At 38.6% G+C, this 26,213-nt stretch overlaps 1 protein-coding gene across 2 annotated transcripts in view; it reads right to left on the bottom strand.

The window, feature by feature from the left end:
• Positions 1-6,264: 6,264 nt before the first annotated feature.
• The window catches only part of LARS2 (leucyl-tRNA synthetase 2, mitochondrial), an 89,119-nt gene continuing 69,170 nt past the window's right edge, over positions 6,265-26,213 (bottom strand). For both annotated transcript variants that reach the window (XM_030008649.2, XM_030008647.2), the window contains 5 exons: positions 24,117-24,286; positions 22,998-23,075; positions 20,791-20,902; positions 12,098-12,225; positions 6,265-6,630 (listed from right to left, as the gene is read on the bottom strand). In XM_030008649.2, the coding sequence (XP_029864509.1) occupies positions 6,451-6,630; positions 12,098-12,225; positions 20,791-20,902; positions 22,998-23,075; positions 24,117-24,286 (668 nt within the window). In that variant the 3' untranslated portion in view covers positions 6,265-6,450. The remainder of the gene's footprint in view (positions 6,631-12,097; positions 12,226-20,790; positions 20,903-22,997; positions 23,076-24,116; positions 24,287-26,213) is intronic.

Genomic DNA, 26,213 nt, shown 5'->3' with positions numbered 1-26,213 from the left:
GTTACCTGGCAGAGCACACCCTGGGGAAGCGAGAGGAGCCATGGGGAATCACCGAGATCCCAAACAGGAGCCCAGGCGGCAGCAGCAGCGAGAGAAAAGGTTGCGAATCCCTGAAGCTGCAGCGGTTTGGTCTCCCCGAGGAAGGCCAGAGCCAGGTGCCAAGCTGCTCCAGGGCAGAGGACGTCCTCCGCCTTCCTCGCTTCGGTTTCTCCAGGTGCCATCAGTGGTGGCAGAGACCCCGGTCTCCTTCACTGTCACTTCATGGGGCCAAACACTTGGTTTCAGTGGCTGCAGAGTCGCACCGAAATAACGCAGGCGGCTTTGGTGGTTTTCCTACTCCTGCTCAAAGGACCACGGGAGAGTTTGTTCTCTACTAAAAAGAGCCTTTTATCAGGACAAGAACTTGCTTGGAGAATTTTCCAGCTCCGTTTCCCTGCCTCTTTATCAGCACATTAACGCAAACAGCACCATGACCTGTTTAACCAACATACATGGCCTTTAGTAATCCTGGGCTGGAAGCACTCTGCAGGTCAGACGACATCCTGCCATCAATCATCGGCTTCAGGTGGCTTGGTGGGCTTCGAGTGGACTTGCCAGATGCAGTCAGTACATCCACCCCGTTCCTCTGTGCATGTCCTAGGAGCAACTCTCTGACTAACAGATGTTTCTAAATGCTCTTTCACATGGGAAAATTGGGAAGTATGTATTTTTATTGCACCCTTGCTATTTCATCCAGCCACGTGGATCTCCAGGGACAGAGACGTACTTAAGAAAAATATTCATTTCTAAAAGCTTCTATGAGTTTTTTCACAATACTTTCTTGGCTTAGCCAGCCCGGCAATGCACATTTGTATTTCTGTTTTGCAGCAATTAGTAAGATTTGCTAATTACACTGTTGTGTATTTAAAGACAATTGATTTCCCCTTGTAGCAGAAAACAATTTCCTGTTATGCCAGTTCTCTTGATCTTCATCAGAAACAAACCCAGGCTGCCATTGCCAGTAATGTGTCACACTCCTTTATTAAACCGCTCTCTTTCTGCCCCTGCTATGTCTCCTGTGTTTATTATTCCTGATCAGTGCATTGGATCATCTACAGCTGTTGTATGTATTTCGCTTCACATACTGTTGGCACCAAGTGCAGTTACTGGAGAGCAACTCCCCTTGCTCGGCAGCTTGTGCGTCTCTTCTGGCAGGGGGAGGTGGGTGTACGGGGAGAACCTTGGACCTTTTATGCTTGGTTTTGGCACGTGTAAAAAACTACTGGTAGCTAAGGAAGTTCAGAGCCTTAGATGTGAGTGTGGGCCTTCCCCTTGCAGCCAGCCCAGAGAGCATGCTTCTATCCGAGAGAGTAAGCACAAAGGCACACATTTCTGTTCATGTACATGTATATGTTCTGCTTAGAGTTATACTGAAGACCAGGCTCTTCAAATAAAAGAACTTCTTATGCCCCAAATGTCCTAGGCTGAGTATCACAAGTCCAACCAGAAAGAATGTGAATATTAAATTCATTATACTTCAGCTTTTCCCATTTACATGCTCCTTTGCTGAGCCAGCAATTTGGCAGCCTAAAACTGAGAGCAAATTGGTGTGGTGCAGGTAGACAAGCATACAAGGAAACGTCCTGGGTGTTCAATATTGAGGGGTACTTTTGATGAGATTCCTGTGATCACAAACTCTCACAGGTTTGGGCCGTGTTCATCTGACAACAAATACAAGCATCTGCCTGACCTTGACTGAGTTTCCAGTCCCGTGGCCAACGTAAAGGCTGGCAGGTAGAACAAAAGCCATCAGGACTTCTCTCTGCAACGTCGCTAAAATACTCCCATTCAGAGACACTTAACAACTCAGAAACCCAGGAAAACCTGTTCAAACTCTCTGACCACCCATAAAACTAGAACTAACTTTGCATGGCAGGTGATGCTGGTTTACAACTCTCCAGGGCTAAAACCAGACCTGAGCTTACCCAACCCAAGGCTTACTCAAGTGAGAGAAGTGCCAAGAGACACAAGATTGTGTGACTCGGGGCTCCTGGCACAGTCGGGGTTAGTGAATTACAGAAGACTTTGTGGTACCAGAAAGTCACTTTATTCAGGAAAGGGAAAAAAAATCCCACCTTTCCTCCCCATGTCAGGCAAGATCTCTTTATCATCTGGGCTGCAGATGAGAGCTCTGATCCTGTCCCCTCCGGCACAGAGATAATGCTCCAGTTCAGCTCTCCTCCTGATACGGCTGGAACATGCTAAAAACTGCCTCTGATCTACTGTGATCAGCTTTGTGCTGCTGCTTTGAGACAAAAACCCCATTTCCACTAAAAAAAAATAACATCTGTAGTTCCAGCAACATTCTTTAAAGTCAAAAGCAGATGTTACCTGGACTGATCAAAATCAGTGGGCTAGGAAGTATATTCACCACTCAGGTTCTGGTGATAGACCTGGCTTCACATTCAACACTTCTCTTACAGCACAGTCCCTCGATACAAAATCAGCTCAGATCCAAATAGGGAGGGGACTGAAGAAATAAAGCAGCAGGAAAGGCACCCAGGGAAACCAGTGTATGTACTCTTCTAAGTTGGTAAATACACATAAATAAAGCCAATCCACTCTCTGTAAACTGTAATAAGTATTGCAAAACTAGAAAAAACCCCCAGTGAATTCTCCCCCATCCTCATTTATAGCCAAGCTTTTAGAAAAATCTTATATACTGCAAACCTCCCTAGGAAGAAACAACCAGCAAAGTGCTAATTAACATTCCTTCTAGTTCATGTTGATTGTAAAACGTTTAAAGAGGAACAGCTTTCTGTGGGGCTTTACACTGAAGAGGGGGAGACAAAGAAGAGAGACTGCATGACCTGCATTATCTGTGGAATTTCTCCCTCCAGAAGAAATAAGCAGGCTTTTACAAAGTCAGATCACAAAAAGCCACCATTAACCAGATGTCAGTTCTCAGGCATGACTTTAATCTGGTAAGTCACCGAGAGAGCACACAGATTTTATTTTGCACCAAATCTCCGTGTTTGGATTCTGGTGAAGGTCACGGAAAAATACATGCTTGTTCAGCAATGCCCTCGTAGAGGTTTTTTTTCAAAGCATAAGTGGGACAACCTGGCTAGAGAACTGCCTTAGCTAGTGACCTGCGCTGTACCATTGTTCCCTTGGTGTCATGTAAAAAGCCCCATTGCCGTGCTGCAAAGCAGCATTGGCGCGTCCATGACATCTCAGTCACCGGAGAGGACTATGAAACAACCATGCCCAATAACACATTCTTCTACATGGTGGGGTCTTCCAGCACATTTCAGTGTCCCCATCACCCCAGCGCCTGAGATCCTTTCTCCTGAAATCAATGGCACTGGAAAAGTACTTAGTGACCTTTCTGGACTTTGCCAACTTCTATTTTTCCAGAATCAATGTTTGAAGGCTGGACTGTTTGGAAATTCAGTTGCATGAACGATTTTGGGGTAGCAAGTGTGCCAATAATTCCTTTTAAAATTTTATATTACTTAAAATAGAAATTTGATACAGACTAGTTCAGCGCTGTGACCAGTCTTCTATCACCTTGAGTGACAGGGTGCAGAAAATGCCCTTTCCGTGTTGTGGATCTGTTTCTTGTTGTTTGTCCTGGGTCTGTTCCACTGGGTTTAGCAAATCTCCCAAATCTTCTTTGGCTCATCACTTCACGGAAGGACGACAGTGGCACCATATCCATTTTAACGTGTGTGACGAATGCAGCGCAAGTTCCGATGTGACTGATCACCCATCGGTGCCCTTCCTTCTCACTTCTCAAGTATCCCCTCCCAGATTTAAAACTTCCATACTATTTAGCCACTGAACTCTTCAAGGGCACGCAATCTCTGGGAACGTTTTATACCACCTTCAGCATAAAGATGCATCTGTACCATGACACAAGTAGCAACCGTTAAAGAAAGAACAGGCATCTGCTAAGTTATTTTAAAAAGGCATGGTAACAGGTTACAGCCTGTGCATCAGTATCAATCCCATCTAGGCACAGACCAGACCTGTGAGTCACAACTATCGTTAAGAAAAATGGCAACTGTGCTTCAGAGCAGGTCAACCTTACACGAAATGTTGGCAGCCGTCAGGACAACTGCACAGCTCCACAGCTGGCACCTCTGCCATCTTCCAAACGTACACTGTCCAGGGCGTTAGGCTCCATCAGACTTTCTGCATCCTCTCCCGTCCTCCCTTTTCCACCACCTTTCTTCTATCCGCTGGACCACACTGAATTTCAACTCACTGTAAACACACTGGTGTGACTTCTGACCAAAGACTTTTTGTGCAATTGCTGTTCGCTACCTTTCCTTTTTTAGCCTGTAGAAGTCCATTCCTTATTTTGATTTTTGCCTGAATCACCAAGTGACATCTGCAATTCACTTCCTCCGGCAAGAGCAAATACCCACCAGTGCTAACAGCAATAAACACTGTGGGCTGCTGCTCAGCCCTGGAGTGACTGCAGCTTTTGTTTAAAGGCACCGATGGGCTGCTGGGCTTGCAACATCTTTCTTAATCCTTGTAAATTTTAAAAGTTTTTATTTACATCAAACATGTCACCTTTCCCCCAAAGAAAAACTCCGTTCAAATGGTTCCACAGGGCGTGTTAAACTTTTATATAGGGAAAAAAAAAAGCAGGACTGTGCTGTGCTACAGATTTTACTTTAAAGGATCTCTTTCACAGTCCTTTTAGGGCCTTCTGAACAGGAGTTTTATGAATTTATAACAACATATATGTCAAGCAGACACTGGAATTCAAATTATTTTAACTCCAACTAAAGGCCTGTGTATGAATGTCTGAATGCATTCCTTTGTGGTTGAGATTTTTGGAGTCTTAAAACTGCAAAGACCGTATCTCCATTATAAATATTCCATTTCTTAGTCATTCTTGTGTCAAAGGACTGCTGGAGAGAAAATCTGCATGAACGTGGTCCAGGAGGAAGCAAAAATCAGAAGAGTTTTGTTGCCGAAGCAGGGACATGTAGAGCCAAATCTGCTCGCTGAGCTTGGCATCTCTGTTACGTAGCCACATCTTTGGTACCAAAAATGCATAAAACCAATACGAGTATTGGTATTGCTTAGCTAGTACTCACACTGCAATGTGATCTGTCTTGATCCTAGTTGCTTAGGATCTATTGGACTTAGTTACTGTTATGGGGGTGATTTTTTGTTGTTTCCTTTTAATCTAATACAGTCTGGATGACTGCTGGGCTGGCGGGTTAATACAGACCTCTGTATTTGCCTAGCTGGTTGTTAGTGCCGACTTCTTAACTGTCAGAATGGCTTATAAATGGCTGGCTTATGGGACTACTTCATTTAATGGCTGTTAAAGAAAAGACATTCTTACACAATAAACCCTGTAATTGTTTCTTTGGAAACCCATTTTCAAGCATTTGCTAAATACAATAAACATCTCCATGTGGACGTAACAGCAATGCAGTGTACACATAAAATGGTTGAAATGAGGCATGAGAATGGCTTTGTGTTTTATGAAAGTCTGATTGATTTTTAGAAACCTGACAGCTATTTCCACTTAATAAACCCCTCAGAAAAAAAAGAAAATTTTGATTCAAGTTTTACGATCTAGGCACTACAAGAACTAGGAGTAGAGGCAAAAAGGGCACTGTCTGCCTTCCCCATTGCTGCATTTCTAGCAGCTGACTCATTGCTTTCTTGAATCCCCTGAAAGTCTCTGAGATGGCTCCTGTGTAGGAAGTAACATCCATTCTGTTCTGCGCAGAAACAACCACCAGCACTTTGCTGAAGTTGAACCTCTCATGTATGAGCCAACACAAATATGCCAGTGAGGAAGGAGGATCCTGGCTAAGGCAGGGCTTGGCTGAATAATCTGACCTTTTTCTTGGCTTGACTCTGAAAGGTATGTGAAATACATCAAACCACCCTGTTCTGGCTACCTGCTGTGCCCAAGGCCATTGGCCCGCGCTAAAGAAATCCTTTTTAAAATTAACACTCTGTAGAAACATTTTCTTACAACTTAAAATGTTAGTTAATGGTAGGGTACCCAAACATGAGATATAGGGAGCAAAGGCTGACTGTAGCACACCTGAACATTTGGTATAGCACATACTCAGGGCAGTTGTTTAGTCCTGCATTTAGCCAAGCCAACTTTCCAATAGGATATATTCCTGAGGCTGACACTAAAACCCATGCGCCTTATATAATTTACATCCTGTTACAGTCATTTAGTTCTTCTGTGCTTCCTTCTCATTCTCCCAGAGAATACGGACAAACAGCAACTTACTGTGACTCGGTAAGAAACTTTAATTCTGCGCATTTCTCCACATTGAAATGAAGATTTAGCAGCAACCTGATTTTAATAACGTTTCTTCCCCACCGTTACATGAGATTTAAATAAACAGTATTTTTGAATTGGTTTCATCTCAAAAGATTCCAGTTCCCTTTTACAGCCCAGCAGAGCCTTTGCTATTCTTGCACTAAGAAGTTGATAAGGGCAGTTCTGGGAGACAAAAAGGCCTTTTTAATGGTTCGTCCCTGGAGATGCTTGACGCCAAGTTCACTTTGAAGAACTAGCTCGTGGACTTCTTCAAAATTGCGGGCTGCTTCCTGAGGCACAACAACTGTGCCACAAGCTTTGTTATTGATCTGAAAAAGAGACATGAAAACACAAAAAACCAGAAGTTACTAGACTGATTTATACAATTTCATTTCCCAAATCCAATCCATCTCGTTACACGGGGAGGGGGGGAAAGTGGATCAAACTCTTCTCTCCAACACCAAACTTTCTACGTAGAGGGTAAAATGCTCCATACCTCCTGTCCATCTACCAGAAAATAAGAGAATGAAATTCTGACTCATGATACTCAAGGAAAATTGAGAAGTGGCCAAAGGAAGTCTTAGTTTTGAAGATAGCAAGCAGCATGTGACTATGCAATTTGGCGATCTTTTAAGTTTAAAAACACGATAGTTACACAAGCTGAATAATGAGAGTGAACATAATGGTTTGTTAGATGGGAATCCTGGTTTGTACATACTTCTAGGCTGCAATTTGGATTCTTTAGAGCTAAGTGATTCCTTGGAGAGATTCAAATGCAGGAATTATTAAAATAAAAATATTTGTGGCTGAAAAGATATCTGAAAGATTCATCATTGCTTATTTTTAGAAAAATAGGCTTTAACTCATTATATGTTGCATTCGTACTAAACACATGATTCATTAAGCCAACACTGACCACAAAGACGACAACCACCATAACTTTCCTGTGTGCGACTGGTTTTCAGAGCAGCTTCCATACTGGTTTGGCATCAGCAGGGCAGAATCATGTAAGTAAAACTGAGTAAGGCCTTCAGTGGCCTTAATTTATAAAATGGTCTTACAAATCCTTTCTGTCATCCAGGAAGAGCAGATAACGGACAGAGACTACAGAGCCTTACTGAGTACCTTTCTGGAATTGGCATAAAATTCATTATTACAAAAGCTTTCATATTTATATGGAATACTTTCAGTGGATTAATGAAAAGAATATCAATCCCACATTTTAGCAAATGAAATAATTTGAATTTTTTAATCCAGTTCAATCAATCACTTGCATAAAAATCTGCTGCAGGTACTGCAGATCTTTGATCTTTAGACATCATTGTAATGAGTTTTCAGTCATCTAAAAGGAACATAAGTTGCTTCATATAGCTTGGACACAAAAATGCACACAGCTTGGTTTTCACCTGGATTTTGTCTAGGATACATGTATGCAACATACCACGAATGAGAAAGACCTACTTCACCTAGTTTGTACTTTATTGAAAATAAAATAATCTGTGCAATTCTCTAAGTGAGGAAGCTGGGACAGATTTTTAAGGAACAAGATGAAGTCTCAAATGCAGCTGGGATGAGTCATTTCTGGTTTTTTGACTACACTTGACATTAATTTGCAGTGATAATGTAGGGTGGCTTTTAACTATTCCTACATGCATCCGTAACGTGGTATCATAAAAGGCTGGCTGTGTTAAACTTTGCCTTTAGCACCTGGTGCAAAGTAAATCCCTTGAAAAACACAGAAGAGTTCATTTTTAAAGCTTTTGTAAAAAATAAATACAAGTAGTTCTTTTTGACAGGGCACTTCAGAGAAGAAATGCATTCCACAGGAAAAAGAAAACAGTAAAATCCAAACAGATACAGTTTTAGTGAGTATATAAAGCCAAATTGTCAGCTCGCTGCTAGGACACACAGCCTACAGTTCAAAACTATGCCTGCTTAGTTAAAATGTCATTCACTGTCCTCCATGATGCAAATTAATATGTCCCAGAGGATGGATGTTAGCAGGGGGAAACTTGCCACAACTAGCCTATTTGGTGCCGTTCTCAACAGAAGAGCCAAGCAGTCTAAATCAACTTAGTAAATAAATGACTGCTAGCGGTTGTGTTTTCCTAGAAAGGTCGAGAAGCCTGGGCGACCCGACACTGTGTACCTTCCCACAGCATCTCTCCTGCTCTTCCCACACCACGCTGCGAGCTCAGTCCAAAAATCCTATCCAACGGCAGACTGGTTATGATTTCAGCACATGTTTGCAGCATGGCTTTCATTATATCGTAGGTATCGTGATGCAAAGTCAAATGTATTAACACCATTCTTAAAAGAAGCATCTGCAGATTTAATCACACACTGTGCGTAACAAGCATCCTATTCACATATTCTTTTAGTCGAGGGGTTAGATTCTCAGCAGGACAAATATCTTCTGCTATGCCTCCATCTCTCTCTCTGTATCTCCCTAGACCAGCATAACCCTTGGCCCCTCCAGGTAAACGTGCCAGCACAAGAAACTTGGGTGCTGGCAGCCTTGTTTCTCTGAAAAACCATGGCAAACTGCAAGAGGAGAAATAAATGAGGCTTGGGTTCTTTCTTCCCGAGGAAGGAAGCTGTTGCTTTTTCTTTTCTTCTTCTTTTTTTTTTTTTAACATTTGACATTTTAGACTATTTTGGTTCTAGAGGGAGCTAAAGGGAACCAGAGAGGTTATGAAGGATGAAGTGAAATCACAAAAGACTGAAAAATAAGCACCTGGAGGCTGCAGAGAGGAATTTTTAGTTCAACTCAAATATTTTTTTACCATTGATGCATAATCCTTCTGAGAAGTAAAGGAAAATAAAAATCTGTGCACTGTTACGCCTTCTTCATACGCCAAAGCAAGAAACATGACACCAACTTTGTTTTATAAAAACATCAGTCATAAGACCACAGCTGCTAACAGTTCTGCACCACCTAGAAAATGTGAGGAATGCTAGTCAGAAGCATGTCCATAGGATAAAATGCACACTACATTCATGTCAGATTTTTTACAGCATTAACAATATATGGTACGATTAAAAACATTCAATTTTGCAGTAACATTTAGAGTAACAGATACCATGCATATCCAGTGAATTTAAATGTCCATCTTGTAGGCAATCTGTATTGTATCAGCCAAGGATGCAGTGAGTTGGTTGCTTTTGCTGCTTTGGGTTAAATATGGAAAGCCATAACTCCAGCACAGACAGGAAATAATGAAGTATTTTGTGTCAAGAGAAATAAAACCATAATGTCTCAGCAGGCAAATCCCTGAGGCAGTCTGATGTCTTGAGAAGAATAGGGTTGTGGCCCAAAGACTCAGTTTGACTGTGCAGCCTTGTGAAGAGACACTGCCTTTTTGCAACTAACCAATTCATCCATATGTCGAGTGTGTCTTGGTTTAATGAGGGCAATTTATTTTTACAGCCATACAAAAAACTACAGTGTTCACAAGACTTTAAAATATTCACATTTATGGTGACTTCTCCCTGCTCCTCCATATTTCCCTTTTGCCTTATTCTCACGGCAGAAAGCCAGGCACACCCCCGAGGCACTATTTTTAAGAATTATTCCCAGTTCAAAAGACGAACTTGTCTCTCTGGTCTTCCAGACCTCACTTTCTCAGAACTAAGGAAGGTGTTTACATACTTCATATTCTTCCATGAATATATGGCTGAGAACACAGGGGTTGCTTTTTCTCTTATTACAAGACTTCTACTCAAGGCTATGGCTTTGACAAAGTCAACCAGGAAAAGAAACAAAAATAATTTTGCTTTAAACAACCGTTATGAAAATTAATTTCTCTTTTTCTGGTTTCTTTTTTTGAGAAGTAAGTTTTTAATGTCAGCAGAAAAATATCAGTGAAATGCTTAGGCATTTTCATGTTCAGTTGTGTAGTCTTAAAAACATTGAGTTCAGAATTTTCCCTGTATTGCTGAAGTTTTTATTTTAAAGATATGTTTAATAACGTTTGCTTTAACCACAATTGCAGAGAAGTTTCTATAATTACACAATTTCTCATTCATGACTTCCTTATAAACTGAACACTGGAATTTAAGATGTTTGCTAGCTGTGCTTGAAGGTGAAGGTTTATTTTAAGCTTGAGCAAAGTGATCATACCTCAGTGAAGATTTTTGTGGATATGTGACCTTTTTACTTGTATAAATAAATGCTTATCACTTAAAGCAAGCAAGCAAGCAAGCAATAAACCCACAGTAAATATTAGGCTAAGTCTGCTATTAACGCCAGCTGGCACTTAAGTCCTTCTCCTTGGTTTGGGAAAACATGACAATTGAAAATTTCCTCAAAAAATACATACTCTGTGGCCTCTGCTAAGTAGGTATGTTGAATGTTAGAAAATTTAGTGTTTTAGCAGCATTTCTCATTCTATTCAAGTGGACCAATTGAGAGATCTAGCAAGATATGAAATTATTTGCAAAGATACTTTGATTACAAAAACCTACAGCAACATGACTTCCCCTAAATCCAGCCAATCTCTTCCCTCCTCAAAAAAATCCAGCTGAACAAAAATAACCAAACTGCCTTACTACTTCTACCCAAAGGAGCTAACACAATAAAATACAGATGAAATGCATTGCTTCTGTTTCTCTTTTACACACACACAGAGGGAACATGCAGTTTTACATGACCAAATGACATTTCTTCTAGAGGCTCCGTCTCTTTCAATATCCAGAAACTCAAAAAGCATTTAAGTTGAAACATTTAATTTAATTTAAAACATTTAAGTTTAGAATGTCTGCATGGTATATTAAAGGTTATTCTTTGGTGAATAGCGAAAAAGGCAGGAGTCCTGCAGATCTAATAGTATGCAACTACGAAATTACAGACCATCATAATGCCTAAGCATGAAGAACTTGAATGCAAATTGACCAGGAGTCAGTTGATGGAAGAGCCGAGACACTACTCATGGATCCCACGCCCTTGGCTCCAGGCAGTCCCTCTATGGCCTGCAGTGGCACTTGCTGCTACTGTGCACTATCGAATGATAAACAATGCCTGGGAGCATGCTGAATACAGGCTAGTTAACTAGAGATGTGGGAAAAAAGACAGTGACCTACACTGTGCATGTGCACACACACACGTTGGAGAATTACCAGCTGACTATATGTAGTTATATGTCCACTCTTCTACCGAACTGCTAGCTCTTTCCCTAGACCACAAAGGTGTTAGAGCTCAAAGAGAAACCAGAATGCAGTTATAACATTACCAAAGATACCTGTTTTTCTTCAACCTCATTCCTGCAAATATGCTCTGCTGAAATGTGCCAGAAGTTCGTCCCGAGGCAGATGGGAAACATAATTTGGGAAAAATCACAGCAACTTAACCCAGCTTATGATAGGTTGTATTAGGCAACCAAAGCACTACAGGTACCACAAGAAATGTCACCTAATTACACATTTTTGTACAGGGCCAAGTTCCTAAATGCACTGTTTGGCAAAAAATCTGGAGGGACCTGTATTTTGATCGTAGTTTTGACTGTACTGTCCTTGCCCACAGCTCTTCATCGGTCAAATCTCCACATGTACTAATATTCAGTCACTCAAAAAGATTTATATTTAGATTGTCTCCCTTCCAGATTTGCTACATTTTTTTCATTTAGGAAACCATTTTAATTACTCAGCACAATGGTAATTGCAGCTTCTATTCTAGCTGACCTTTCACTGAGCCACGTAAAAAGGGAACCGACTTCCACCAGAGCACAAATTTTGTCATCCTCTGAGCTCGTAATGCATTAGTTGGCCACCACTGAAAATACATGAAAACGATCATACCAGAACAGACATCTCCACAACATCTGACGGCTGAAGGAACTCTGGATCTACTTTGGGCCAGGACTGATGCAGCACATCAGCATCCCAGTGATGATGAGTACAAAGTTTATTCTGCGTATGTGCCAAACCTGGAAAATAAAACCAGTCAAACATACAGCTGTACTGTAACCAGAACATTCGATCTTTGGAATTCGTTTGATAAATAAGAACAGAATAAAGTTGACTTTAAAAGCAAGTCCCTTTGGAGGAAATAACATTGTTTAAATTAGCATAGAGCACATTATAAACAGAAAGATATATATCTTTGAAGTGCTTGTTTTATACCATGTGTAGGGATGCTAACGTGAACAATGTGGGCCCATTTTAGATTTGCATTAGCACTCCATAACTTTGCCAAAAGCACAGAAGACCACTGTTTATTACTTTAAATTGTAATACTGCAACACAAGCTGACCTCTACTTCTGGAAGTCAATCATAATACTGAATTTTTTTTCAATAAAACCACCAGTTTGATTAAAATTTTACTAACAACTCAATCAAAATGATAAACAATTATGGGTTATTATTTTACCATCTGTAATATGCTGGGTAGTTTCTAAATTTGCAAGTCAAGCTACTTGCAAGATTTTCTCATATTTTGTGAAGTATCTCTTTTCTCACAAATTAAAGGTGCTACGTAAGAATACCTTGCACAGCTTGCTTTCCTTCTTATGAGACGTACATTCTGAAACACTTTATCCTTCCATTTTATTTAAAAAAAGCTCCTAAAATGGCTATAAGTGATCTCCTTTTATTAAATAGGCTTTGCTCTTCCCAAGACAATTCATTCCTGATTTGTTTGAATAACAGGAGAATAGGATGCAATTCATTCTGAAGCTGCATTCTTTAACTAAATAAAAGCTTCGGCCTGGGATTTATGTTGCTGTTTACTCCAGCTGTATGACAAAATAAAAAGATTTCACTTAACAAGAGGCTGTCAGATATGATCAATATTGATGATGATTGCTCTTGTGATTCTCACAAAGCCAGGGGATTTTTAAATTAAAAACATTCGCTGTGTATGAATAAGAATACAGACTAAAACTTTTTGTAAGCACAGGCTTCATCCAGAACTGCAAAATGTATGTGAAATCTCATCTGGTTTAGGGCAACTCCAGCAAGCGCATGAAGAAAACCCATCAACACAAGATCCACTGTTGAGACTGAGGTACCTGAAGCTGTTAAAAAACACAGCACAACGGCAGACATAGGAGCAAAACCAACCACACGTAATACATACATGAATTTACCTAGCTGGATTGTTTAGGTTAAGACTGGGAATAACAGCAAACAGAGACATAAAGAGAATGCAACTTCCTCCAGAAAAATCCGCCAGATTTTTGTCAGCGCTTTTTCAGAGAAAGCACTTTGGTAAAATGACACACAGCCTTGTTATTTGCTGAATGATTCAGCAAAGGGCACTGGGGTGGACCAATGGGAGCTATTTCTAACGGCAAGCAAGAACGTGCACATTTCCTAAGAATAACAACTAAGCCACAATCTTATTCAGTAAATAATTGATTAAAACACTTCAGTGGATCTGGTTTTGTGTATTTTTTTCTCTTGCAACAGTAGCTCAGAAACTGAAAGAGTAAAAGATAGGAACTCAAGCAGAAAAAAAAATCTTTGCATTGGTGATTCATTATCACATTGACTTTAAAGACAACAGCTGCTAGATTCTTCCCTTTTTGGCTTTTGAACAGCCAGATGAGCTCATTGCTTTTCAACTGATCACATGCCTTGTGGCAGAATCATGCATACTCGCCACTCCTTATTTTCCTGTTGAAGTGGATTCTTCAAAATATTTTAAAACCACTTTCTGATACAAGTCAAGAGCTTCTATCTATTAAAGCAAAACCAGTGTCACTCTTAACCCCTGTGGAAGCTGTCAGTCCTAACACACCTACTAATAAAAAAAATTAAAATGTATTCTGAAGCAGATAAAGTGTGACTAAGCACAATGTCGATCCTTTGGTTCGTTTTCTTGCTACAAAAATGAGCTATGAGCTCATCCGTATTAAAAAAAAAAGTGCAAAAGTCAACAGAACTAGTTTCAGAAAACGGTTTGACAGGAAACCAAAATGAAGGTTTTAGTTATGTTGCCTGTTTGGCTTCCTGCCTTAATTCACATTTCGTGAGCTGTAGAACACAGAAAACACAATGATTTGGTTTGTATTTTCAAAATGCAACACACACAAGACCAGAAACTTCATTGTGATGATCCAGAATGGTGACGATCCACTTGTCAGGACCCAGACAGAACCCTCCTCCAGCCTTCCCACTTGATTCTGAGACACTACACAAAGGCACTGTTTGAGAAGTCATAAACTGTCCATTTCACAGACTTTTATTGTGGAAACATTAAAAACCTGTTTTAGTGTCTTATTGTACTGGAAAATGCCTAGTAAAGTTCACTTTATGAAGCAGTGTGCATTTTGCTTTATATTTTTTTTGATGTATTTTGCTTTTATGGCTATAGATTCCCTTGCAGATGTAGGACAAAGCCAACTGAGTACATTTTTACTTACTGTAAGCTGCTTACTTATATGTATACATCTGTACAGCCATACAGGACAGATCAAACACAATACTTGTGCTCAATCTGAAGCCCTCATCCTGCTATTGAGATCTGCTTCAGTGGACTTCACTGACTAGCAAGCTAATATGAGAACAAGGTTTCCCTAACCAGTAACTCACAGCACTGGAGCCCAAGTTAAAACACCATGTTAAATGTGTATTATGTTACTGTAAATGAGTGAGTTGAGAGAAGGAGGGGACAGGACAAGACTAACAACATTTCAGCTCATGGCAATGTTTTAGCAGTATTACATGAGTATTTCATAAGCATAATACTTCCCCTAAGGTGCTATTTGGCAGGGAAGAACAGATTCTCATATTAAAGAGATTTAAGAAGGAAGATATGGAAGCAATCGTGTATCAGCAAGGTGTTAGGACAGCATGGTAATTCTAGTCTTACAGAAAAAAAGCACTAGAAAAAGTTATCAGTAAAATTCCAGCAATAGTGCAACTAGTTGGACACAAAATTATGTAGGCAAGAGAAACAGATGTGATTATGGAGTAAACTGAGTAAGAGCTGGCATGGGACAAGCGCCGGCACAGAGAGGTTAACAAAGCAGAAAAGGCAAGGAGGACGGAAGTCTTAATGGGCATCAAAAGGAAGTTAACGAAGGCAGCTGAAGCAACGCCAGATTCGGAGTTTAGGACGAGGGATCTCCTTGTATTTCCTGTTAGAAAATCAGCGGGAGCAGTGTAAGGTGACTATGAGGGTCCGTTATCCAAATGCTGATACCTTTTGGATTTAGCAAAATCAAACCAATAGAAATCTGTGTTAAGCAAAAATCCACCACACTATCAGACAAGCAGGTCAAGTTTTTATCAGACAAGCAGGTCAAGTTTTTAAACAGCTCGGAGTGGGAGTGTGTAAGGGTACGTGCAGACGCATTCTGGGTCAGTATCTTACTCCCCTCTGCAGCCTCTTCCAAGGACAGGATGGTTGCCAAGTTACTTTGTTCTTGATATGCTTTTTTACTATTTAATGACTCTTCCTATTTGACAGATTCAGGCAAGCTGCATATCCGAAATACCTTTCTGCAGCCCAGGAGGAATATGTCTGTCAGTCATATGTGAAATGGTCTGCAATCTCAAAGAAATGACAACAAGACAGCAACAGCTGTTTCCAGACAGCTCTGAGAAAAACTGTTATTATACTACTGGTATAGTAGTACAGAACTGGGTTAAGTCAGGAAAATTTACATGTACTCAATACAGTACCAGGGGATTCATTTTATGTTTCCTAGTGAGAGCTGTGGAGCACCAAGGTGGGTTGTGGAAAGCCTGGGTTACTAAAAGCTAACTCTAGAATCTGTTTCCAATTCAGCAAACTCCATGTGAATCCTTTTAACCTTCTGAAAATGATTTGCCTTCCTCCATTTGTACAAACTTACTATCCTTCACTTTGGGTTATTACTCTTGGAGGAAAAAAATATTTTTTTAATTCCAAATTGTGTTTCTTCTTGGATTTGTGAAGGGGGATTTCTGCATTCAGATTTTCAATTAAAATCTGCAACATCAATTAGCTTCTAGTCAGCGCTATTCTTTACAGCAGCCTTCTTCAGCAAGGACTGAATTCAAAGAAATTCTTGCAAGAGCTATTGCAGTGACAGTTAAAATGCTGCCAAGACAATTACACCATTACAAATTCCAATAAGTACATTTAATTTCAATATATCTTAAGATGTGTTTATCATCAGTATATATCTTTCATGTGCCATATCTAATAAAAATTTAACAACTCACAATAAGCAGTTTCATATCCTTGTCTGAACAGCACAATACTGTACTACTACAAACTAAAAAAACCCCAAAATGTCTCAAATGGTGTCTGTATATTCCTCAGATACAAGGTTTCAGGAAGGAAACAGATTTCCTCATCCTGTTAGTGTTCATAAACTGCCAAGATATCAGCCGGATGAACTCTTCCCACGCTGAGGGGCTACAGTCGCTTTTTATGTTATTAAGCGATAAACCAGTGTATTCACTGCACAATTAAGACCATTAGGTTGACACACCAAAATACTGAAAACTGTTCCTCCTCTAAGCGGAAGAAAGAACTCCTTCACAAACAAAATACCGGGTTATCATTGTTCAGCTGCTGAAAGGTGAGGCACTGCTCAAAGAGCATTCAAGCAGCTTTTCCTTCAAACTGGAAATACGTACTGCCAATACTGAAGTATGCTCTTCAGCCAGCTCACAAAGAGACCAAACTCTTCATTTCTACCTGATGCATGAAAACAAGATGGTCACATACAAACTAAACCCCATTGGAGAATAATTCTTCAGCTGCAGAAGAACAAAACTTGCTGTACCTTGAATCTATCTAATTTTACTTTAATTATACTTAAAAGTTGCACGTTACGTCAGAAGCATCCTCGGGATATCAAACTGCAGTTCTGAGTTTGCAAAGTTCATCAACAAACTAACAAAGAAAACATAGTGGACTAAAAAGCTAAAATTTCAAATGAACTCTGATGCAACTCTTGCAAAGCAGGATAGCATTACTACAATCAAAATTACTTACGTCACTGATGCTAGTCCTTACTTAAAATGTCAAAAAAGCATTTTTAATTAACACTCTAAAATAATCCTTGTAGTTTTCCTAGTCTTTTCATTAGTTGGTAATCATTAAGATGGACTGGTTTGCAGTTAAACCCAGCTGTAAAGAACTTCTTTGCTAACCAAGAGCATACCTATATACACATTTACACACTTAGTTTTAATTTTTACAAGCTATTATATTAGAAAACAGTTTCACAATTATTTTTTTTTACATTTCATTGTCATCTATGTCGAATAGCTTTTAGATTGAAATGGAAATCAATTAAGATGCAAAAAATGCTTTTTTGCTATTTAAATATAAGTGCATTCAGAATGGCATTATTTAAGAAAATCTGTTAGATACTTAAAATTTATCATATCATGTTCTGCAGTTAAACATTGTTTTTTTGGAACAAAGGAGAATATTAATGTAATTACTGAATAAAACTAACAGTGTTAAGATATTTTTGGAAATCAGAGCCTTCAAGATTTTAATATTTATACATACTAGCCTCTTTTGCCTAGCTTTTTATTCCAAACTAGAAAAAGAAGAAAGGTTGGCTGATTTTTTTCAATTTCCGGAACACCTGTCATTTAAACTGAAAAAAATACTATTTGCACCTGGGGAAGAGCTTCCAGTTGTCAAAAGTTATTTTATTACCTCCACAAAGCCTCATCTTAGCCAGAAAGTTCTATAGTTCTGTGGTTTAACTGCCTTCAAATCTTTGGCAGAATTAACTTAATACAATACCTTAAGTCAGGGTCTTGTTGTAGGTTGTCATTATTTCACATTTAGTTTTAAATTCTATCGTAATTTCTTCTTAAATGTTTCTTGACAATAATCAGTGATCAGAAAAGCATAAAAGGAGAGATTACAATGCAACATTAAAAGTATTATTCATCCTGTGAAGCACAATGCAAACAGTTGGAATTAATGAGAATGGTCTTTTCTTCTCTCTTTTAAGGCTGTAGTAAAATTAATATTAAGCATATGTCATTATGTAGTAAACACTTTCTAATGAGAAACACTAAAAAAGAAAGCAAAATCCTTTTTCTTCAAAAAAAGCTTAAATAGACAAGGAAGCATAATATGGTTCAGAGTTAACCCAAGTCACTGTTCGTACCAGCCTTCCTACTCAACTGCAAAATTATCTGTTTGATAATAACTACATGGCTTCCAAGTTTCTCAGTTTCATTTTCCCTTGTAGAAAGAAAAATGCTCCTCCTTTTAATCACTAAACCAAACAAAACGTAAAGGCTGCGTACAAGTTATTTTAGAATGAAATGTCAGTATTTAATTATAAATACATTGCTTATGTGTTGTTTATTATTGGCAGCAGACAGAGGCTTCCATCAGAGTGTGGAGGTCCACTGCTATAGGTGCTGTTTATAGAGCTAATAATATACAAAGTCCTTTTCCTGACTAGTTTACAAGAGAGGAAGCAGCACTATCCCTACATTTAGATGCAAAGCCAAGGTACAAAAAGAGAGACTTACTGTAAGTGTGGATATGGAGAACTAAAGCACAAAGAAAACGAAATAGAGTATTTAGAAAGGTTGATTTTTTAAAATCAAAATTATTTAAAATAAGAAAGCATCATCACCTATACATAATAAAGTTTAAGAAATTGGTTACATCAGAAGAGCAACAAGAGTTGGTGGAACCAGATTCCAATTCAGAGCGTGAACTTGGGGGATCTTTCTCCACACGACAGTTGGACATTTTTCACGAGAAATCCCAATCCCAGGACAGAATTACTAGATGTTGGCTATTTCAAAATAATACAGCCTTCTTACCACAATGCAGTAGTTAAATGTACATACGTTCTAATGATAAAATAATTTAATAAGTTTGATGTAATGTAATGATGATCATGCTAAAAGAGACTGTCATTTTTCATGTTTAGTCACAACATTCTTCAGGTAATAATCACCACACAATGTTTTTGTGTGCTAGTTGCACTGAACTACAATGCACAGTCTTTGGGCCACACAAGCAAAATTTTATCTTTAAATGCAGACAGAAGGTGAGGACAATACACTCCCAATTTTTATATGCTACCTTTTCATTCTTACATCAGAAAGAGATCCAACAAATGTTTTATCATTCTCATTCTCCAGTGATTTTAGTAGTAAGAAAAGACTTCCTTCTCTAACATTCAAAACGTTACAGCATTAAGCTTTACCTTTGACAAGTTATGTTAGTTGAGACATCCTAGTGTTGTCATTTTATCAAACATATTTGATAATTCTGTATTCCCTAACATGTATTCGAATTTCAAGTTCACAAGGGACTTTCTGTTTAAGTAATGAGCCTGGACCTCTTCTGCCTCCATCTCAACCAATGCGGAAAACAAAGTCATGGCAATTACTTCCATTTACGTATAATTTTAATTAGACGGTACTTCATATTGTAAGATACTATTGACCAGTAGTTTTCTCCAGATGTCTGATGCCACTCTTTATTCTGAACAATTAAGGTTGTATTATGACATCTTAAAAACACTGGAAATGAAAACAGAAAAAACCCCACTCTCCCTAATATGTCTTGCTGTATTCAGAGTCTGTCCCTATGTTATTGCTTTGAACACGAGCAGCCTTTCTTTGGCAGGTAACATTACTACAGGGCCATGCACAACTCTGAAATACAAGCAATTTAGTAGCTCTGCTCTGTAAACACTTGAATGCACGAAGTTTTAGGACGACTGTTGAAAATAAAACTGTTAAAACAGCATCCAAAAGCTAATGTTAGGTCCAAAACCACATAGCAATTTGTGGCCAGTCTTAATGCAGAATATATTCCTATCTTCCCACATACGTCTTGGGACTTCTCCCAATAAACCTTAAAAGCAATGGCTGAACTCTGGCATGCAGGTCTCTTATTTCACAGGCTTTAACTGTAGCAGCACCACGCAACTTAGCCCACTTGGGATTCAGAACTGAAGGTTTACAAGCGTGACAGATCTTAAAAAAGATTTCCTGTCTACCATTCCCACTTTCCACGAGAGGTTAATTTGCAGCATAACGTCCCTCAGTCTCTAGAGAATTCTACAAGAGTAGGGTTTTTATTGAACACTCCTTTAGTCTTTTTAGTATAGAGCCCTCTGACATGGCTCTCTGTGGCTGAATTCCTGAAAGAAAATATCTGCAGTCCAAAGACTCTGAAACAGTTGTTTGAAAAAGGGCTGTTTCTGTCCTTACATTCAGCTCTTAATACTGCCATCCAGATGCAGGAGCAGCTAGCAGCTGACATGTGAATTCCTCATACAAGTCCTGTCTTGACTTTTTTCCTTCCTTCTCCCTTTCTCTGCCTAGTCTCAAGAAATCTACCTTTCTATGCAAGGGGAAAGAAACTAAAGCAGAAAGAGAGATCTGGGAACACCACAATCTTCAAGTCTGTTTAGGAATTATGACAGAAAGGGACAAGACAGATGCAGAATTCAGGGTTAAGTGACACATGTACTACGCTAAAGACTTTTTTGCAACCTTTTTGCCTTTTTTCCTGGAACATCAATAAAAAGTTTATTTCTATAAATACCTTTCCACATCTCTGATGCAATGTGTGGAGCCATAGGTGCAACCATAATGCAGAGTGAAGCCAAAGCATCTTCAAATTCTGTGCTGTGGAGAATAAGAGGCCGAGAAGCTTGCTAAGTGAAAAGAGAGAAGGAAAAGAAAATAAATTGTTAATATTCTGAGGTGGGGAGAAAGTAGTTTAAGAAAAAAATGCAGTAATAAAATCCAAAACCAATGTCTATGCTTAGGACAGCATAATTTCACAATAAATTGGAAACTTATGGTAAGTTCTGGAGAATTAAAATCGCAACTCTTGGTCACAGAGTGCTGCTCTCTAACACTTGGAAGCCAATCCTGAAGAGGCTGATGCAGACCCTTGGGGATCTGCTCTAATACAGGAGCTGAGCACAGAGCCACACGGCCAACAGTGGCCCTCAAAAACATTTTGAGTGCCGCCTCTTCTAGAAGTGCAATCTTAGATAAAACCAGAGCTATCTGAGGAGAGGTGAAGTACTTGTATAAGAGAGTCAAACTGTGCTGAATGCAGCATGGGTTTTGTTGGGATGAGGTTCAGTTGTACAGGATCCTATAGTGGCTTAAGTAAAGCTGAATTTAATGACAAAGTGAGGTTTTAAAGCTGAAGGAAGCTTTGGGAACGAACAGTGCAGCATAGCCTTTTACAGTTTGATGTCCAGATTGCTTTAGTAAAGTGGTCAGCTTCTCTAGTTTAGAAAATTTTCAATTTCTTGCAGAAGGTGCTAGACTGACAAAATTTGAACCTTCATTCCTCTATTTATTGTATCTTAATAGAAAAGATATAGCACTAAAAGTAGCTGGATGAACTTTTTCCTTCTTTGCCTGTTTGAGAGATTACATCGCATGGTAAATTCAGATTCTGCGTTTATTTTGTAATTTGCCCCTCTAATGAAACAGCACAGAAAAATGTCAATACATGTTAGCTTATGAGAATTATTTGGTTGGTATGGTGAACACCCATTCCCGTCTACTAGAAAATTGTCCAAAACCAGTGATTTGTTTGGCATAGACCACAAATATTGTCAGACGACATCTTCTTATCACTAATACTAATGAGCTCAGTGCAAACTTGGTTTGAGTAAGTTTTAGTAACTACTCTCTGCTTTCTGTATTTAATCTTCACCCACCTCCCCACTTCCTCCTTTCAAAGGGGAACAAAAGAGGAAGTGTCAGCATGCTATACGGAAACTTGTTCTTGAAAGATACTGCACTGACTTCACTGGTCAAGAAATATGCCAGTGTTCAAACATCTGGCTGTCTGTAGGATACTGATTTTTATTTATTTATTTTTTTTAACATTACTCATCACCATCCACCAGCCCAAAATGCATATGAATCACTGAGTTGGAGATAAAGTACCATGTGTCACCTTCCCAACAACACACAGTACCCAGACTTAAGTTACCTCAATACAGCACTTATGCACACCCTACTTTACTTTGCCAATAATCTCCTTGGAATCTATAAGGTATAAAATGGTATTTCAATAGAGAAGTTGAAAAATCCAGATTTATCACTTCTCATCTAGATCAGGTTACCATTGTACGCCTGAAGGATTGCTCAATCAGATCTAAGAGTAGTAACAAAAATAACAGTAATAGTTTATTATATTTGCTCTACTGCCACTGGCTGATAAACAACATAATCTAAATAAAAAATGCTAAAGACTTAAGTTATTGTTACATTTGTTTTAAAAAGGGGAATTTGCAAACTCTATTACTAGCAGACAGTTCAGTGGTGAAAGCTGTCTCTGAGGAACGTAAGATTATGTGTGATTTTCCTTGCAAGTAATAACCCTTTTCTTTTAGTCAGAATGTTTGGTAATTCTATAATGTACTGCTATACCTAGCTACCTATGCAACTTGGTTAAAAACAAAAGAGAACAAAGAACAGAGCTAAACAAAACGTATCCTTCTGAAATTACAGGATGCAGACGTAAACACCAGAACCTAGTGGCTCGAATACCATCAAGGCCTTCCTGCAAAACCGTGAGTTTCAGGGTCACAGTGATACTAGAACATGCTGCTTTTGAAGTGAATAATTCAACAAAGCTCTTGACTTAGTAGCAATGTTTATGACAGTAAATGAGTTATGGAAAGCTGGACCTATAGTTCAGGCAGCTCCTCCTTTGTGTAAAGACTTACAGGAACAGGGGCTGAGAGAAAAATACTTTCATTAATATCGTGTACTTACATGGAGTATATTAGTGAGGCTCATCAATCGGGAGATAGCTGCATTGAACAAATGATCCTTTGTGAAGTACTCTGTTACCTTGTATTAGAAGAAAAGGTCTGTCACTAATTACTTAAAATTCTCAAACATGGAATATTGGTTTTTTAAATGAAAAAGAATTATTGATAGTCGATTTCCATTTGTGAAACACACCCATCATCTCTTTCATGAAAATCACTTTGGCATGCAAACACATCATATACGCAATCACATGTGTATGGGAAATAAATATTCATAAAAATTCAGTTGATTAGCTTTCCCTCTGTTTCAGGATTTTAAAAGCTTCAATCAATGCCAATGAGAAGTGTGTATTAGTAATCACCCTCTATTTCCTTTAATAAAGTATCTTCCATTTGCCCCTACAAGAGGCCTTCATACTTGTAAATCCAATTAAGCTGGTGAAAGCCTGTCCACAGATTGCAAGATTATAATTCTAAAGTCTGTTAAAAGACCTATAAGGTCCCTCACCACAGGGTTTAAATCAGGAGAAGTTTTTATCCATAGAAAAGTATTTTAAGTTAATTTTGCAGGTATTTATGTCTCAGAACTTCTGAGTCTTGGATAACTGAATTGACACTAATCACAGCATGAAACAATACATAAGAAGAGATGAACAGTCATTTCAGTAATTTTTTTTTTTTTTTAGGATACGCTAATATATTTTCACCAACAACTTTTTTCATTCTATATGAAACAGCAGGCATCATAATGAGGTGTGAAACAAACAGATCAAAAGCTTTTATTAGGGATAACCTGCATAACTCACCTACAGCTTTGCTACAGGAAATGGAGTTACTGGAAACCCAGATTGATAACATTTCAATGTCATAACATTTCATCCTTTAAATGAGGCACAAAGCAGAGAAATTTTGCCGATCCAAATCTTACTACTTTGCAAAAAATTTCTGTCCCATAGAATTTGTTGGTAAATAAAATTACTTGTACAGAGAGTAATTCACTTAAAAATTATGAGCTACTCATCTGGGGAAAAAAGCTTTTGGCTCTAAGTCAAGCACACAGTTTTAGCATAAGCAGCAACTTATTTAGTCATTTACAAACTATGCAAGTGTTTCTTTTAACCTCAGAAATCACCAGATTCTTCTGCTCCCAGATCTTTCTGGCTTCAGCCTTCTCTTTCTTATTCAGAAGCTCAGGATTGGGCATGGTTCCTGAAGTCCTTGCTTCAATAAGTTTGGTTACAAGTGCCCAGAGACGCGTCTGCCATCTCTGAACACCTGGCATAGCATCAGCTGAGATTAATGAAAGATTACAGAAACAAATTTCAGTTACAATGAATGAATCCAAAACTTTAAAGAAAAGCAGAAAGGAAACTGAATGCTAGAATTAAACATTTAAAAAAAAACCAACCCTGCATTTTAAATGAAAAATGTCAATGCAATTACAAATGCCTTTACAAATAATGCTGGGTTGCCTTAATGAAAAGAAATCAATAAGATAAAACAAAAGTATTTTTCTGCAACGACTTTAAAACATATATTTGCTGGTTTAAATATATAAATATATAAATGTATAAACCAATGATATTTGCTATATCTGTAAAATAACCCAATGTTATGTCAATGTTAGAATGCTTACCTCATGTTTTAATGACTCAACAAAACAGTTCTACATGCTCTCATTCTTCAAACTCGTGGAACAATACAAACATACATATATACACACATGCATGCACACACATTTTTTAAATTGAGATGTTTCTTCTAAAATTTGATTTTAGAAATCACATATACTTCTGTTGCTACGAGATGCTACTGCGCTAATGAGTATAGGCTGTGATCCTTGGTACCACCTTTTGACACAGCTTCGTTTGTGAAGGGGAGATTATAAAGCTGTTCACCCTGTTCACTGATTGGTAGTAAATTAAATTAATTTCCCCCAATTCAAGTCTGTTTTGCCCGTGATGGTAATTGGTGAGTGATCTCTCCCTGTCCTTATCTCGACCCACAAGCCTTTCGTTGTATTTTCTGTCCCCTGTTCAGCTGAGGAGGGAAGCGATAGAGCGGTTTTGGTGGGCACCTGGCCTCCAGCCAAGGTTAACCCACCCCAACTTGCCTGATTTCTTCAATTTAAACATTCACTAGCTTGTTATCATTAAGAAATTTAGACCAAAGCTTAAAGATTTAAGAGATGCTTTTCACCTACTTTCCATTTTTTTCCCCTGGAAGTATCTTTAGGCTGCTGACATCTCCTTCTGTTCACGTTTTCCAATACTCTTCCAACATGACACGACTCTGAAATCCTTCTTTGTATTTCTCAAGTGGTAAACAGGTTGGTTTGAATGACTAAATGCATTTTTGCTAGCATTATACCTGCACGTGCTTAGCTTTCTTAAAAAATGTTTAACCACCAAGCTCTAGTATACTTTGCAACTAAGATTCTGTACCCACGATTCTCACACTAATTTAATTATTCCATTTTCAAGATGGAAAAGTACAGCAAAAAGATTGTGCATCACTGAATTAGCTGCTTCAGAGGGAATTATGTACCTGTGTACTGTTAGGGATGCAGGAGTTAAAGCTTGATTCCAAGTGGTTGGTTTTTTTTACAAGACCCTTTCATCTGCCTAGCTCTGTTTGGTTGTGATTAGATGGTGACAGAAAGTAAACTGAGAAAAGTCATAAAGCCCACTCCTCCAGTACATTCCATAATGCAATAATAGATAAATGAACACATATGAATGTAAAGGGTGACAGACACCAACTGACAGATTCCAACTGAAATAATGCTTAGTGCAGGCTGAACTAGGTAGCAAGAAGCTAACACCAGAAAGAATGAAGTACCACCAGGCATGGAGTGTTTTATTAAAGCCTTATGCAACAAGAGGGCTAGATGTAAATGTATGCATAAGACATTAAAATGTATGAACCACAGTAGATAAAAGAAATTAAAATCTGTCAGTGTGACAAATTGCATGATGGCAGTAAATAAGTGTGTAGGAGGGTAAATCTTGTTCAAGAAATAAGCTCATAAAAATGTCATGTGCGTACAAATATTAGTTACTAGGAACTCCGATTATCTTCTAATGAGATTCTTCCGAGAAGTATTTCATAGTCCAGCTTACAAAAGCCAGTGCATACATGTGTAAATAATGGAAATAATAAAATATTGCAAAGTTTTATCTGTAATCTGGTATGATTTAAGCAGCAGCTTATAATG

The sequence above is a fragment of the Aquila chrysaetos genome, chromosome 3 (genome assembly GCF_900496995.4).
Source record: "Aquila chrysaetos chrysaetos chromosome 3, bAquChr1.4, whole genome shotgun sequence".
Lineage (NCBI taxonomy): Eukaryota > Metazoa > Chordata > Aves > Accipitriformes > Accipitridae > Aquila > Aquila chrysaetos.
The sequence above is the reverse complement of the archived record's forward strand: the minus strand, read 5'-3'. Positions and strand labels throughout refer to the sequence as shown.